This window comes from Sphaeramia orbicularis, chromosome 19 (assembly GCF_902148855.1).
Source record: "Sphaeramia orbicularis chromosome 19, fSphaOr1.1, whole genome shotgun sequence".
Taxonomy (NCBI): domain Eukaryota; kingdom Metazoa; phylum Chordata; class Actinopteri; order Kurtiformes; family Apogonidae; genus Sphaeramia; species Sphaeramia orbicularis.
Window position 1 is genome coordinate 5,064,901 of NC_043975.1, and position 18,759 is coordinate 5,083,659.

At 37.5% G+C, this 18,759-nt stretch overlaps 1 protein-coding gene across 3 annotated transcripts in view; it reads right to left on the minus strand.

The window, feature by feature from the left end:
• prkcea (protein kinase C, epsilon a) overlaps positions 1-18,115 on the minus strand; it is a 107,587-nt gene extending 89,472 nt beyond the window's left edge. For 2 of the 3 annotated variants that reach the window (XR_003938270.1, XR_003938269.1), the window contains exon 1: positions 17,484-17,828. Coding sequence is in view for 1 of the 3 variants with exons in the window: in XM_030163468.1 (XP_030019328.1) it covers positions 17,484-17,828 (345 nt within the window). In the remaining 2 variants the exon portion in view is untranslated. Of the gene's footprint in view, positions 1-17,483 lie in introns of all 3 variants that reach the window. The other variant, XM_030163468.1, reaches the window with a different exon arrangement.
• Between the last annotated feature and the right edge of the window lie 644 nt (positions 18,116-18,759).

An 18,759-nucleotide genomic window follows, 5' to 3' on the forward strand; every position in this document is an offset into this window, starting at 1 on the left:
TTAATGATTATACAAAGCAATTGACATAACAAAAAATTTCACGTTAAATTAACTTGGCATTTAGTGTGTTGTACTTAAAATAGCACTTCCATTCAAATCAAGCATTTAAGTTTAATACACTCAAGTTGTCACTACTCATTACTTACATTTTTTTTTTTTAAGGTAACCGGTTTACTCAAATTTTTAAAGTCAACTCAACTTATTCGGTCTTACAGTGCAGAAGACGGATATTTTGCAAACAAACACAGAGATTAGTATTATCAGTTAAGCCAAATATGTGCCATTTCATGCTAATATTCCTGTTGGTTGCTAAGGAGACGCAGGTTGTAGCTGCAGTCACGCTGTCAGATGGTCAAACTCAGAATTAAACTACGGTAACTAAATGAGTTCTGTCATCAGACCAGGACAATGACAGTCCATGAACATCCATCACTGTGTTACATAAGACCACTGTTTATAGCCACGACTGAAGATATCATGAGGCAGAACTACAGTGAAGTGTTTGATATATGTTCTTTATGCTAATGTTCTGAATGGACATGTATTTTAACCCATAAAGACCCAAACATCCATCACCAACTAATCTAAACTGTTTAATACCTGTTTATCCACTAATCCTATTAATCCATGTAAATAACTGGTGTAAAATACAGTTATTCATCTTTTCGTGGTCATCAGATATGACCCATTTGGACATTCAGAGGCTCTGCAGTTACCATGGAAACACTGTCATCTTCTACAACATTGATTCACCAGTAAAACCCAGGAGATGGATCAATGACAGTGTAATAAAACAACAAAATAATGAGTAATATTTACAAAATAAGCCACAAATTTAACAAAATTGAAGATAAAAATAATAAAATAGGCAACAAATTGTAGAAAAATAAACAAAATAAGTAACAAAATTAACAAAAACAAATAAATTAATAAATAAAATGAATAGTAGTTACCATGGAAACACCGTCATCTTCTACAACATTGACTCACCAGTAAAACCCATGGTGTTGGATCAATGGCAGTCGTTAAAATGAATGAATGAATATATATATTAAACAATAAATACAATGGACAAAAATGAATAAAACTTAAAACAATAAATAACTTGAAAAAATAAGGGAAGAATTGCACTAAAATGAAGTTTAAAATAATACAATAAGCAACAAAATGAACAACAATCAACGTGATTAAAAAAATGCTAAAACTGAATAATAAAGCAACAAAATAATGAGTAACATTTACAAAATGAGCCACAAATTGAACAAAATTGAAGATAAAAATAATAAAATAAGCAACAAAATGTAGAAAAATAAACAAAACAAAAAAAGCAAATAAAATAATACATTTAATAAATAAAAATGAACAAAATTAATAAAAAATGTACAAGACATGTAACCCATTTGGACGTTCAGAGGCTCCATAGTTACCACGGAAACATCATCTTCTCCAACATTAATTCAACATTTGAAACGCTAATGATAGATTTGACTGAAAAAGTCACTTTTTCGTCAGTTTTCTCTGCTTTTGATATAATAACCCTCCACTTTAATCGGAGGTTTTATGAACATCTTCATGATTAGTAAATTAAATACAGGAAAATACCTGATTTATACAGATAAAATGGAAAATACAGAGGATAATATTATAAATAAATGGTGATAAATCACTTAAGAAAGGTTAGATATAGAGAAAATTTATTTTGGGGACTGACATAAAAGTAGTACTGGGTCGTTATGGGTTAAAACAGATTTACTTACAGAAAACCTTTAAAAAAAAATGAATAAGATGTCAGTTTTAGATGCATCAAAAACATGACATCTCAGGAACAGTTAGACAGAATGTTCCCTTCAGTGCAACGATGATCTAAAATAATTTTGGCGGTCAAAGGTCACCGTGCCCTCAGGTCGATTATCACAAGAATAACCTCAGAGTTTCTACCAGCCTTCATTTGGACTCAACAGTGAACTGAGGTAGTAGGGGCTAAAGGGTCAAAGGTCACAGGAACCTCACGTATGCGTACTATTAGAGGTGTATTATTTCAAAAGTCTACAGGGATTTTTTTTCTTCCTATTTTGGCTCAAACGTTCACTTGGACTCGAGGATGGACTGACTGGATTTTGGCCAAAGGACACGATCGTACTCCAGTTTTCCACCGTCGGTATCAGCTCGACAGGCCTGGACTTGGCTCGTATTTTTTCATGTTGGCGCTGTCAGGATCACCAGGTACCATCAGATACGGTTTCTGGTGTCGCTTTCACTGAAGACTCAAGCTAAAATCTCACAGATCACAGACTTGTCCGTTCCAGAATGGACAAATGTGTAACTTTGTGTCTTCCCTTTCTCCTACTTTTGTCCTTTTCCCTCTCCGTCCTTTCTCTTCCTGTTTCCCTCTCCAGGTTCTTCGCTGATCTGTGGTTCTGGACTCGATCCTGGCCAATGTTTGACTGTGACCACAGCCGGTCCAGACAGATGGACGCCTCCCTACTGTCACCTCGGGCTAGCCTTTGGACGATTTGTTGGGTTTCCTCTCCATAGAGCATTCCTACAGGCTTGACCTTTGACCTGGCGGCACGGCGGCGTAGTGGTTAGCACGTCTGCCTAGCACCAAGAAGAATCTAGGTTTGTCAGTTCAGCTCACTGGTCCTAATGTGTACTATATGCTAATGCTAATGCTAGGTTTGAGTCTTTCTTGACAGTTCAGCTCACTGCTCCTAATGTGTATAATATGCTAATGCTAGGTTTTAGTCCTTCTTGACAGTTCAGCTCACTGCTAATGTGTATAATATGCTAATGCTAGGTTTTAGTCTTTCTTGACAGTTCAGCCCACTGCTCCTAATGTGTACTATATGCTAATGCTAATGCTAGGCTTTAGTCTTTCTTGACAGTTCAGCTTACTGTTCCTAATGTGTACTATATGCTAATGCTAATGCTAGGCTTTAGTCTTTCTTGACAGTTCAGCTTACTGTTCCTAATGGGTACTATGTGCTAATGCTAATGCTAGGTTTGACTCTTCTTGACAGTTCAGCTCACTGCTCCTAATCGGTACTATATGTTAATGCTAATGCTAAGTGCTATGTCTGTATTAGAATGGCCAAAATGCTTATGTTAACCTTAAATGTTAGCCTTTAAGGCCCAGTCATGCTCGCTTTATGTACAGTTGCGGACAAAATTATTAGACCACCCTTGTTTTCTTCAATTTCTTGTTCATTTTAATGCCTGGTCCAACTAAAGGTCCATTTGTTTGGACAAATATAATGATAACAACAAAAATAGCTCATAGTGGTTTAATTTCAGAGCTGATATCTGTGCATTTAACATGTTTTCTTGATAATAACCTAAATCACTTCAGTTCTTACATCAATATCTATAGCATTGTACTGACAAAAACAGTGTTTTTAGACATTCTATGTTTTCTTTTCTGTCTATTTTAGTCACATGATACACACAAGAGTTAGTACTGGATTGCATAACCATTGTTTTTGACTTTTGATGGTCTAATCATTTTTTTCCGCAACTGTGTGTAAATAGGTACGCCCATTTCAGTGTCCACTGTCACTGCCTTCATACTTAGATGTGTGCATTGCGTTGGAATGAGTGCTTCTCAATCAATCCACCAGAGGGTTCTGCTCTGAATTAACATACTGACCAAATATCATGAAGAGTAAAATCTTTTGAGAAGAAGAAAGTCAATAATAAACATGGTGACGACAGAGGAGGTATTACTAATGCCTACCTAATATGTGGATACTACTGTTGATACTGAGAAGGGTAGTTGGCATAAATATACCATAAATATATGTAGTAATTATTCTCTTGAAATCTCAACACTGCCCCCTATGGTTCCCAGTGGTACTGCTCCATATTCTCCATTGGGTTGGGGTACGAATCCACAAACTCCCAGACATAATGATAAAAAACGACATAATAATCCACTACACATATCACTATACATATCAGTACCTGTAAATAATTGGTGTAAAATACAGTTTGTCATCTTTTCATGGTCATCAGATATGACCCATTTGGATATTCAGAGGCTCTGTAGTTACCATGGAAACACCTTCATCTTCTACAACACTGATTCACCAGTAAAACCCATGGAGTTGGATCAATGACAGTGGATGGACACACTTGGATTGTGATCAGTTATTGATATATTTTGGTGAAAAATTCCCTTTTTTTCTCAGTTTTCTCTGTTTTGATGTGATAACTGTTGATATGATGTGATATGATGTGATAGTTTTCATGAACATGTAAATAAAATAAAGGAAAATACATGATTTACAATAAAAAAAAATGCAAAATATAGAGGATAATATTATAATAAATAGTGATAAATTGCATAAGAAAGGTTAAATGGTGAGAAAAATTCATTTGGGAACAGCTACAAAAGTAGAACTAAAATTCAAGCACTTTCCAGACCTTGAAAACACAACATTGACATTCAAGTATTTTCAAGGATTTCAAGCACCCTGGTTTCTATACCTTCAAATGTCTTTAATTGAATTTTTCGTCGCCCTCCACAGAACCTCAGAGACACTTTGTTTTGCCGCCCCCCCACCCTCACCCACCCGCTCCGATCTCTGGTGTTTCTGTGGGTGAGAGTCTGTCGCCACGGGGACGGGCTGCCATCGTCACCATGGGGATGGGCTCCACAGAGCATCTCAATTACTGAGTGGGACAATTAATAAGCATCAAAGCCTGGTTAATGTTTCACCGGCAGCGCAGAGCCGAGCAGGAGCCTGGCCCACGGCGTTTCGGTCCACGGGAGATGGATGGACGGACAGACGGACGGACGGAGACAAAGGAGAACAGGAAGCAGAGGGGATGGTATGATGGTGCTGAGACAGAGGGAGATGAGGAGATGGTGGCAGAAGGGCGGAGGAAGTGAGAAGACGAGCATTTGGTTGGACTTTGGACGCTGATTCACAAATTAAAATTAAACTCGCTCTCATTAACGGCATATGACACACTGATTCTCCAAGATATGATCCTAAGTGTTGATTCTGTTTATTATTTCTGTTTAGTTTTAGTTGGAGCTGCAATTCTATTTTCAGGAATTGACCAGTTTTAGCTGTTTTTTAGAAGAAGAATGACAGTAGCTCTGGGCAACATGGGGTAAAATATAATCTAATTCACTAGTTCCCAAACTTTTTTAGCTCGTGACCCCATTTTAACATCACAAATTTCTGGTGACCCCAGACAGTGAAAACAGACTTTTTTTACCTAAAATTAATTTGTTTTTGTTCATGTAAGAGTTTGCTATACTATGTTGCAAATAAACGTTAATTTTAGAGGACATTTAGTCTATATAGGGATGTAACGATTACCAGTATAACAATAAACCGCGGTAAAATTACAGACGGTTAGTATTACCATTTAAATTCTAATTATCATGATAACTGTGTTTGATTACTGCACTTTTAGGGGAGAAAACATCTATGTAAAGATCTGCTTTTATATCAAATATTTGAGTATAGTTTTAATTTATTACAATTTTAATTGTATATACCTAATATTTGGAAGTCTTTGAAAAGGTTTGTTAAGCATCTGTGTGTTATTTATGCAATAAATTATATACATTTTTCAAACCGGATTTTATATTTTTTTTGTCCTTTTATGTTTTTATAGTAGGTTAAAGTGAAAAAATAATAGACAGATGATATAAATGAAGTTGTGCTGAAAAAAAAAGATACCAAACATGGCTATAGTAAACATTTGTTTATATAATATATAAAGATAAAATCAAAAGTACTGAAAAAACGGACAAAATAGGCTCAGACCACTAAGGGTTAATATTTGAATGTTTCTGCAACAGAAGGTACATTATGCCAATTATTTTATTGTTATTATTATTTTTTTTTTTTTTTAAATACTACTTGGGTAAATTATTTCAGTGTGTATATAAGTCCTTCTTGAACATTTTGAGCACAACAATACCACGATAATGATGATAATAATGATAACCGAGATAATTTTGGTCACAATAACCGTGATATGAAATTTTCAAATCGTTACATCCCTAGTCTATATAATGTATATTATTCTGGACGGAGGCAGTAAATCCAGGTGTAGATTTCTGCACAAAGGGGGAATTTGATTTTCCTTGGTCATGATCTGTCCAGTCAGTCCAGCTGGGATTTACAAAGAGGACAATTAATACTGAACAAACAAGAACTGAAACTATGAATTATGAAAGAGCTGCAGCATCTGAAGCCGACCACAGTGAACATTTGACAGATAAACAGAACCACAGTGCTGCAGTTTCACAACCACAGTTTGTCTGTTATTGTCTCTGTCAACTCACCATATTTTTATTAGTAAGTTTTTATTTCTATTTTTATCAATTACTAGAAATTTCAGGTGACCCCATTTGAACTCCAGGTGACCCCATGTGGGGTCCCAACCCCAAGGTTGAAAAACACTGATCTAATACTAGAAAAGCATTCAGAGAGCACAGAGCTCCGCCAAGGCAGACCAGTGCCCCACCCCACCCCCCCATCACCATCAAAATGTAATCATTTGTTCTTTGTGCCAGTATCAACATTTCCTAAAAATTTCATCAAAATCCTTCCATAACTTTTTCAGTTATCTTGCTAACAGACAAACATAAAAAACTGACTCTAAAAGTTGTTTCTTAATGGTTCTCATCCCATCTGGTCACTTTCAGATGTTTTGGTCAAAGGTTCTGATTTTAGGTCTTTTTTTACATTTTAAAGGTACAAATAATACATCTGGTCCCTTTAAAGTTTTAGATGGACTGCGATAATACACTGTAAATCTAAAATGACAGAGAACTGTGTTGTTTTCAGTTTAATAATGGCAGCAAAATATCACTGCAACACTTATAATAGAGATCTGCTCTACTGTTTTGGGTTTTTTTTTTATTATCACCACCATGTAAATCTGACATATTTGTTCTTGTTTTGGGAATTTTACATGAACTCATCAGGGGTGAAAGATGCTTTTTCTTTGCCACTTTCATAGTAAAAAGAACACATTAGAATTTTGTAATTTATACATGATTTCTTCAGGGTTTCTGCAGGTCTCAGCAAATCTAATTTAATGCTTTTTAATGCCCTTTTTAATGCCACTTTAAACTAATTTAATGCCCATGTCCAACTGCAGATACAGTTTTATATATAGTTTTATGTCAGTTTACCGTCCACAGGCTTTCACCAGGTTCTGAATAGTTCCTCCTCCAATCACTTTTGCTCAAACTTACATTTTCCCATTTTTCCCACATTTGCTAATATTCCCTCCGCTCTTTCACTCCAGCATAAACACACTCACAGCAGGTTGCATTCCAAGCATCCAGTGTTGTGACTTTGTGTATCTGCCATAAACAATAGTCAATTTAAGGGTTCCACCTGTCAATCATCACACTATACTTCCGATCAAAATGATTAAATGTTTATATAATCAAAATAAATCAGGAATAACTATGCTTTATTTTCTATCAAGTGTATTTAATTTTTTAATGCCTCTGGACATCAAATTTAATGGTTTTTAATGCCATTTAAGGCCTTAGTTTTCACAAAATCTATTTAATGACTTTAAATGCTTTTTAATGACCTGCAGAAACCCTGTTATTTTAATCTCCAAAAGGCTATTTTCACCAAAAACAGACGTCTGCATCCCTTTATGTACAACCTTTCTGACAGTTTTACTTTATCTGAAGACCTTTGTCTGGGTTTTCCTGACTGTAGGAACGCTGAAATGAACGCCGAGGAGATTTAAAGTAGGAGGATGAGGATGTAGGAGACGCAGGAGGCAGCGATGAGGGTCATGGAGGCGGGAGGACGGAGGGGAAGTGGGAGGGGCTTTGTCGCTGTGAGGTAGATGCATCGACGAGCCGGCTGGCTGATCAATGGGATGTGGTCAATCAGCGGAGTGATCCATATGCTGTGACCTTACTGTGGACGTAGAGACGACCTCTGCTAGTCTATTTATGTACTGATGTATGCCAGTAGGATCTGCGCTTACATAACCCTGCATTCATTCAGCCCATCCTAAATAATGAGCCCAAAGGATTCATCCGATAACTGATTCATACATACGCAGCAGTACATTAGGGTCTGAGTTATACCATCATCGATCTTAAATAGTGTCTCATATTGGTCCGTCATCCTCCCTCTGTTTGCAAACTTCGCATGAAAACATCAAGAGCATTTAATACCATGGATCTGTGTCAACAATCCAATAGAATCCAACAGAAGTGAAGCTGAATGCAGGGTTTGTGCACCTCCATCTAATCTGGTTCAACTTCCATCCTAACAGTGGTTTTCATGGACAGCTCTTCTTTCCAACAACTATTGAACCTGTTGAGTGTGTGTGTATTAGAGCCGCACAACGTATCGTTTGAGCATCGCCATCGCAATGTACGTGTGTGTAATAGTCACATGTAGGGATGGAACAATTACTGGTATAACGATAAACCACGGTAAAATTCCCAGTGATTAGTATTACCAGTTAAATTCTAATTATCATGATAACTGTGTTTGATTACCTCATTTTGAATGACAAAGAGAGAGAGAGAAACTATCTATCTATTTATCTATCTATGAAAAAAAAAACTAAAACAGCTTAAACTTGACATTTTTGTTTATCGGCTTACATTAAAAAAATGGTCAAGTTATTTAAACATAAATTCGTCCCTCCGTTCCTTTTTAAGAATATGGTCAGTGATTTTATCGTACCAAGTAAACAAGAAAACGCTGAAATTATGTTAAATTGAAACAAGGAAGTACAATGAGTGTGTTTTATTTACAGTGCAAGAAATGAGCAAGTAATTTCGTGGTGGTTTCTGTGATTTCACAGCAGAATGTGTGACGGTATTAAACTGAACTGTGTCAGTGAAGGAGGAGATCTGAAAACTGCTGTCAATCAAACGGGATTCAGCCTTTCTCCAATCAGCACGTGGAAGCTCAGCGTCCAGCCCGGCCGAGCTCCGCCCACAGCTCCATTCACCCCTAGAGACACCGGGCGTCCGGGGGCGGGACAACATGGTGGCATTTATCCAATTAGCGTCCAGTTTAGAGTCAATGAAAAACCAGTTCCACTCAGTCCCACTGAAGTGCATGGACACTGAGCGTCTACAGACAAATGCACTGAGCAGAGATGGAGGAGAAAACACAGACACGGGAATGGAGGAGAAGTGAACAACATCCAGTCTGATGATCTGTGATAAAGCTGATTCTGAACCAACTCGTCTGTGAGATGAACGTGTTCGAACACATTTGGAGTCAAAGAATTGTCAACACAACCGAACAGATTTAACCATTTAATTTGAGTCATTTTAGTGGAAGCTGAGCTTCCACTGCAGTCTGACAGAAGTCACCTCTGATCATGATATATTATATCGTGATCCTAGTTTTGTGGTTTGTATCATTTTGCCAGATTCTTGCCAGTACCCCTAGTTGTATTCAAAGCAGGACATACTTCTTCACTCGCCTGTCCTTAAATCCACCTCATGTGTCTTTATCCAAACCAACCTGAGAGACAAACCAACCAAACGAGACGATCGTATGTCTGTGGAACAGGCGTGTGTTTGTCCACATACAGTTCATACATGTGTGTTTATCTGTCCATCTGCAGAACATGGACTCAGGTTACAGTCGGACGCAGGTTGAGCTGTGGTTTCGTGTATAATTCTACACCTCGGATCTGAGAGAAACACGAGGAATGTGGAAATGAGGAAAAGACGAGGACGACCCGGACCCGAGATGACCAGATCTGATGGAACACGTGTCCAGACGAGTCCAGTTTCACCGACAGAGGACGAAGAGCAGCACAATTAAAACCCAGAGACAGAGGTGACGGACGCCACGGCAACGTTAAGCACCGAGACCCACAAATGTAGACGGTGATAATGAACCCAGGCACAACCAGCAGACTACAAACACACACACACAAACACACACACAAACACACTAAACACACACAAACACACACACACAAACACACACAAACACACACACACAAACACAAACACACACACACAAACACAAACACACTAAACACACACAAACACAAACACACTAAACACACACAAACACAAACACACTAAACACACACAAACACACTAAACACACACAAACACACTAAACACACACAAACACACACACACAAACACACTAAACACACACAAACACACACACACAAACACAAACACACTAAACACACACAAACACACTAAACACACACAAACACACTAAACACACACAAACACAATAAACACACACAAACACACACACACAAACACAAACACACTAAACACACACAAACACACTAAACACACACAAACACACAAACACAAACACACTAAACACACACAAACACACACACACACAAACACACTAAACACACACAAACACACTAAACACACACAAACACACACACAAACACACTAAACACACACAAACACACACACACAAACACAAACACACTAAACACACACAAACACACACACACAAACACACTAAACACACACAAACACAAACACACTAAACACACACAAACACACTAAACACACACAAACACAATAAACACACACAAACACACACACACAAACACAAACACACTAAACACACACAAACACAAACACACTAAACACACACAAACACACAAACACACTAAACACACACAAACACACTAAACACACACAAACACACTAAACACACACAAACACACTAAACACACACAAACACACTAAACACACACAAACACACACACACACACACACACACACAAACACACTAAACACACACAAACACACACACACACATCTCAGGGGTTTCATCTGAGTTGTTACATTCTTTGTTTCCATCAGTGCATCATTTTTGTGTTTTTCAGATTGTGTTGATTTTAGACACTGTTATTTTTGTCCTTTTTTGTGTCTTTTACATCATGTCATCTGTTGAATCTTTTGCAGTGTCATTTTTATTGTTTTCACTGTCATTTGTTTGACGTTTGTCTTTCATTTTGTTGCATCTTTTACATTGTGTCATTTGTCTGTGTCTTTTACATTGTGTCTTTTTTTGTCTTTTACATTGTGTCATTTGTGTCTTTTTGTGTGTTTTATTTTGTGTCTTTTACATTGCATTATTTCTGTCCTTTTGTGCCTTTTACATTGTGTTATTTTCATCTTTGTGCATTGTTTACACTGTCATCTTGTTGCATCTTTTACATTATGTCATTTTTGTCTTTTTACACCGTCTTCACGGTGTTATTTTATACTTTTTGCATTTTTACATCCAGTTTATCTTTCATTTTTTCTTCATTTTGTTGCATCTTTTACATTGTGTTATTTTTGTCTTTTTGCATCTTGTACGTTGTGTCGTCCTGTTGAATCTTTTACATTGTCATTTGTTACTTTTTGTGTTGTTTTCACATTGCATTTGTCTTTCATTTCATCTTAATTTTGTTGCATCTGTTACATTGTGTTGTTTTTATTTCATTGTGCATCATTTACATTGTTTTAATCTTATGTCTTCTACACCAGCATGTCATTTTTGTCTTGTAGCATCCTTTAAAATCGCCTTATTTTGATTTTTTGCATTGTGTCATTTTTGTCGTTTTGTATCTTTTAGTGTTGTTAACTTTGTGTTTCTTTCTTCTTGTATTTTACACCAGTAAGTTATTTTTGTCTTACTGCATCTCATAAATTGTGTCAGTTTCATCTCTTTGCATCTTTTTCACTGTCATTTTTTACTTTTTTACATCGTGTTTGTCTTTCATTTCATCTTCATTTTGTTGCATCTTTTACATTGTGTTATCTTTGTCTTTTTCCATCTTTTACATTGTGCTATTTTTGTATTTTTTGCATCTTTTACGTTGTGTTATTTTTGTCTTTTTGCATCTTTTACGTTGTGTTATTTTTGTCTTTTTGCATCTTTTACATTGTGTTATTTTTGTCGTTTTGCATCTTTTACATTGTGTTATTTTTGTCTTTTTGCATCTTTTACGTTGTGTTATCTTTGTCTTTTTGCATCTTTTACATTGTGTTATTTTTGTCTTTTTTGCATCTTTTACGTTGTGTTATTTTTGTCTTTTTGCATCTTTTACATTGTGTTATTTTTGTCGTTTTGCATCTTTTACATTGTGTTATTTTTGTCTTTTTGCATCTTTTACGTTGTGTTATCTTTGTCTTTTTGCATCTTTTACATTGTGTTACATGTCGACTCCTGATTCTTTCTTCTTGTATTTCACACCAGTCAGTTATTTTTGTCTTGTTGCATCTTATACAACATTTTGTTTTCTGTTTTCACATCGTTTTCATCGCATTCTGCCTCTTACACCATGACATTATTGTCGTTTTGCTGCACTTTTTCCATCCTTTTTGTCATATCGCATCTTTTTACGTTTTCCACATTGTTTTCATCATATATCTTTTATATCGGTTTTGTCTTTTTGCATAATTTTCATCTTACTGTGACTTTTGCATCATGATGTTTTTGTCTTTTAGTCTTCTCCATTGTTTTCGTGTCGTGTATTTTCTGCCATTTTTATCTCGGCACATCTTTAACAGTGTTACGTAATTATTGTTTTCATTTCGTTGCATCTTCTCAGGCCTTTTTTCCATCTTCTTGTGTCTCTTTTACAGCTTTTATTCCATTTTGTTGCAGCTTTTTGCCTCATTTCTGTTACGTTATATGTCTTTTACTTCACTTTCATCTCGTCGTATCTTACATTAACAATAAAACCCACAAATATTATTCCACTTAGGACCAAAAAAATCAACTTTTACATGTGAAATAAACAACGATTTCATGCTTATTGTTGAAATCACCTCATGAATACTTCTACCAAACCGTGTTTAGTCGTATCACCATCCATAAACCAACACACTGCAGAGACATTCAGGGCAAGAAAATGGTGATAATGACGACAGCATTAAAGACGCCTTCTCCACATGCAGCTATTCCTCTAATTACGCCTTCACATTTTAGGCATTTTCAGCACACACAAAGGTTCAGCGGTGGCATTTGGCTAAAACATAAAAGGTTAAGTGAGAGTATTTGTCAGGAAGAAATGCTGTGAACTCTGTGGCCGAGCACCGTCGATCTGCCCATGATCGAGGGGAAGCATTTACCAATAAGAGCTGCTCCGAGGCCAACGCCGGGGTTAGACGAGGCGGCGAAGCAGCAACCGAACAAATGAGATGCTTCCCGAGATGAATAATGACAAATAACCTTTAAATGCATCTAAATATGTGCAGGAACAAGGCCTCGTTCAGCTGCTTCACGTGCAGATTAAGACTGAATTCAACTGTAAGGATGCGTCTGTACAACTGCTGTTCATGATTCTGCAGAGATTTGCTTAAAAATGAAGGTTTTTTTGTTTCTCTGGCACAAAAAACGGAATAAATAACAACAAAAACACTGTCCTGACATCAACTATGAGCCATATTATTGTTTTAAACACCTGCATCTGCATCAGAACACATTTCCACAACCACTGCAGCAAACACTGCATGATTTAATATCAGTAAAGTGGTTGTGTGTTTGCTTTTACACATTGTAGGCATCATAAACACTGATATTCAACTATTTACAGCACAGGTGTCAAACATGCGGCCTGGGGGCCAAATCCGGCCCGCCAAAGGGTCCAGTCCGGCCCTTGGGATGAATTTGTGAAATGCAAAAATTACACTAAGATATTAACAATCCTTTTAGTTCAGGTTCCACATTCAGACCAGTTCCATCTAAAGTGGGTTAAACCAGTAAAACACGATCATAAAAACACAGAAATAATGACAACTCCAAATGTTTCTCTTCGTAAATGTAAATATTTTTTATGTATTTACACTAAAACAAAGTATAATTTCACAAAAAAATGTGAATAACCTGAACAAATATGAACAACCCGAAATGTCTTAAGAGAAATAAGTACAATTTTAACAAAATTCTGCCTGTTATTTAATGTTTGGTGTATTTGTAAGTTCTAATGAACATGTGTAAATGATAAACTGAGGCAGAATATTATTAAAATTACACTGATTTTTTCACTTTGTTCATGTTATTCATAACTTTTGAACGGATAGTTTGTAGATGTAAACCTTTTCATAATTAGGGGTGTTAGAAAATATCAGTTCTGCATTATATCGTGATATTTCATTTCACAATACTGTATCAATATTAAAGAGTACTATATGGATATTTTTAGGTATTTATTCTAATGCAGATATGGCAGAAGTTCATTTTTGTTTTTCTTTATTGTTTATATCTTATTTATTATTATTTAACAGTTTTATTAAATAATGTTTTTTTGAAGCATCCTAAAAGCACTTTTTACTGTCTGAGAGGCAGATGTTAGTTCCTCTGTTGGAACTGAACTAAAATAATGTTCTGATGTCAGTTCTGAACTAACAGAATATGAACATCTGAACAGGATCTGAAACTGTAATGTCTGTAAAACATAATTTCAGTTTGAACACAGGAACATTTTGTGATAAAACATTAGATCCTGTTGTGATCAAATAAAAATGTGTTTAGTATTTGTGCAGATTTCTGGTGTAATTCACTTCTTCCAGGAAATAATCATTTTTTAAAAAAAGAAACAAACAAAAAATTGCCTTTTTAACAGTATCATGATATATCGTGATATATCGTATCGTGATCCGAGTATTGTGATTTGTATCGTATTGCCAGATTCTTGCCGATACACAGCCCTATTCATAATGTAAATTTACTTTTTTCGCTCTAAAACATAGAGAAAATTTTGGAGTTGACATTATTTATATTATATATTATGATGTTATTATTTTACTGGTTCGGTCCACTGCAGATCAAATTTAGCCAAATGTGGCCCCTGAACTAAAATGAGTTTGACACCCCTGATTTACAGTGATGTGTTCAACAGGAGATTGACTCGATCGTGAACTTTTAGGACAAAAATGACCAAAACATGCTCCTTCTGACCTGCAAAAACCTGCTGTTTACCTTATTTCCTATAAAATATGATTGGGTTTTCAGCTTTTATGCAACACTTTGAGTCATTTTCTGTTCAGTTTTGCCCAAAATGAAGAGATAAACTGAGGATTTCGCAGACAGATATGATAAATAATGGATTGTACTGGTCGTTGCGGCCTTAAATAACACCAGCTCTGCTTCCCACAGGCACAACATGCAAGATAGGATGTGTTTCAAACACACAATCGATCAGCTGTTTCTGCAACTAGAGCTCTGTCTTGGTTTATTCACTTTTCCTCAAGCTCACAAGTGTCAAATATGCGGCCCGGGGGCCAAAACCGGCCCGCAGGATGAATTTGCAAAGTGCAAGTTTGGGCATTGAACTCAAAAATAATATCATAATAACCTATAAATAATGACAACACCATTTTTTTGTCTTTGATTTAGTGCAAAAAACATTAAATTATGAAAATATTTACACTAAGAAACTATCCTTTAACAATAAAATGTGAATAACCTGAACAAATATGAACCTGAAATGTGTAAAAAAAAAATTAAGTGCAATTTTAACAATTTTCTGCCTGTTATTAGGGGTGTAAGAAAATATTGGTTCTGCAATATATCGCGATATTTCATTTCACAATACTGTATCGATATCACGAAGTACTGTATCGATATTTTTAGATGCAGATTTTGTGAAGGTTCATTTTTGTTTTTCTTTTTTCTGTACATTTTCTTTATTATTATTTACCACTTTTCTTAACTAATGTTCGTTCCTTTGTTGGGGTTACACAAAAGTACTGTTCTGATGTTAGTTCTGAACTAACAGAATATGAACATTTGAACAGGATCTGAAACTGTAATGTCTGTAAAACCTAATTTAAGTTTTAACATAGGAACATTTTGTGATACAGCATTAGATCCTGTTGGGATCAAATAAAAATGTGTTTAGTACTCATGCTTATTTCTGGTGTAATTCAATTTTTCAAGGAAACAATCATTTTTAAAAAAAAAAAAGAAACAACCTAAAAATGGCCTTTTTAACAGTGTCATGATATATCGTGATATGTCGTGTTGTGATCCTAGTATTGAGATTTGTATCGTATCACCAGATTCTTGCCGATACACAGCCCTCCCTTTTACTAAATGTTTTGTGCCTTTGTAGATCTCATAAATAATGCACATGTATAAATGATAAGTCGAGGCATAATATTGATAAAATTGCACTTATATTTCTTAACATATATCATTTTTTTCAGGTTATTCACGTCCTTTTTGTTTGGATAGTTTGTAAATGTAAAAACTGGCATAACTGAATGTTATTTTTTGCGCTAAAACAGTTTGTAGCTGTCATTATTTATTGGCTATCATGCTGTTATTGGACTGGTCCGGCCCACTTCAGATTAAACTGGACTGAATGTGGCCCCCGGAAGAAGATGTTTGACACCCCTGCTATAAAATATGATTAGGTTTCCAGCTTTTATGCAACACTTTGAGTCATTTTCCATTCAGTTTTTCCCAAAATGAAGAGATAAACTGAGGATTTCGCAGACAGATATGATAAATAACGGACTGGACTGGTAGTTGCGACCTTAAATAACACCAGCTCTGCTTCCCACAGGCGCAACATGCAACATAGGATGTATTTCGAACATACAATCGATCAGCTGTTTCTGCAACTGGAGGTCTGTCTTTTTTTTTTTTTTATTCACTTTTCCTCCACCTCAAAAACCCCTGATGCATAGGTGTCAAACATGTGGCCCGGGAGCCAAAACCGGCCCGCCAAAGGTTCCAATCTAGCCCACTGGATGAATTTCCAAAGTGCAAAATGCAAAAATGACCCTGAAGATATTAACAGTCAAGGGCATCAAGCTAAAAAATAACAGCATAATAACCTAAAAATAATGACTCCAAATGTTCTTCTTGGTTTAATGTGAGAAAAATAATATGATATTATGCTTCTAAATAATGCCAACACCATTTTTTTCTCTTTGATTTATTGCAAAGAACATTAAATTCTGATATCCTTTAATAATAAAATGTCAATAACCTGAACAAACATGAACAACCTGGAATATTTAAAGAAAAATAAGTGTCATTTTAACAATATTCTGCCTGTTTTGTTTTGTGTGTTTTGTGTAATGCACATGTACAAATCATAAGATGAGGCATAATATTGATGAAATTGTACTTATTTTTCTTCAGGAATTTCAGTTTTTTCCAGTTATTCACATCTTTAGAAATAGTTTCATCATTTCATGTAATGTTTTGCACTAAAACAATTTGTAGTTGTCATTATTTATAGGCTGTTATGTTATTATTTTATATTTGTTTTACTGTACGGTGTCCTTGAGTGCCAAGAAAGGCACCTATAAATAAAATGTATTATTATTATTATTATTATTATTATTATTATTATTATTATTATTATTATTATTTGACTGCTCTGGCCCACTTCAGACTAAACTGGACTGAATGTGGCCCCTGAAAGAACAGGAGTTTGACACCCCTGCCCTGATGTGACTGGAAATGAAAGGTGGATCACGGCTGGACTGGATCAGACCCACATACCCAGTCCTCGTAGTGCCTGGTCCCGTTCTGCAGCAGGTCCTCCAGCTGGATGGTGCAGTTGGCCACGAAGTCATCATATCCGATGGGCGCATCGTGGAACACGGACAGCTCCAGACTCCTGCCCTCGCGGACCTCGGTGCAGAACTCCTGGTGCCAGGCGGGGCTGTTGGTCTTGGTCCTGGTGGCGGTCTGGCCTAACCGGGTCTGGTCCAGATTCAGAGCCAGGTAAGGATCCAGGAGGAAGGAGCCGCTCTTTCCGACGGCGTGACGCAGTGCCCATGGAGTGGGCTTCAGGTCCACCGCCTCACACACCCGCACCTTCAGCAGCCCACTGAACACAGGCATGGCTGCAGGGTGTGTGTGTGTGTGTGTGTGTGTGTGTGTGTGTGTGTGTGTGTGTGTGTGTGTGTGTGTGTGTGCTGCTCTGGCTGTTCCTGCTCCTGTGCACACACTGTTTCCTTCCAATGAGCTGGGGGTCACTGCACAGTCCTGCTACATCCCATAATGCCGCTGGCTCCGTGGACTCTCAGTCTAATACAGCCATATCAGAACACGGCGTTAGAAACACACGCACGCGCACACACGCACGCACGCACAGATGACGGCTCCCCACAAACGCAGTGCAAACGCGCACCCCAGTCCGCACAGGTCTGCGGCTGCTCACGGCTCCTCCACCCCAGCCGGGTTTGTTTACGGTCGGTCCCAGATTTCGGCGGAAACAGGCCGGGATATGAACGCCTCCGTGGGTGTGGGGGGGGTGGGGGTGGAGGGGGGACGGGACGCGGCTTAACGGGCTCCGCTCCGGATCATGTGAAGCCCTCCGGTGCGTCCCCGCGGCGCTGGTGCGTGCGTCTCCCGGGTCAGGGTGGGAGAGAGAGCGAGCAGCCGCGCCTAGCCATCCGGGACCGGGGCTCGGTGTCCAGCCTGTCTCGGCTCGCGCTTCTCCGGGATAATCTCCTGGCGTCTTCGAACTCGCGGCGGCGCAGCGATATTTGCGCGTGCTCTCGGTTTTGTTGTTGTTTTGTTGTTGTTTTTCTCCACCTCTTTGCGGAAACCTCTGCGGGGTTTTCGGGCTCACATCACCGTCGGTTCTCCGCTCTCCCGTTTGCTTTTTCTCTCTCCGTTTCGGTCCTCGCGCGCGCCCCCAGCTTCCCGTCCTCTATCTCTCTCCTGGATCCGCGAGGGAGCGCGAGCTGCAGGAAATGCGCAAAACGCGTCACACGCGCCGCCGGGCTCTTGCGCCGGATGAGTGAAAATAGAGAGAGAGAGAGAGAGA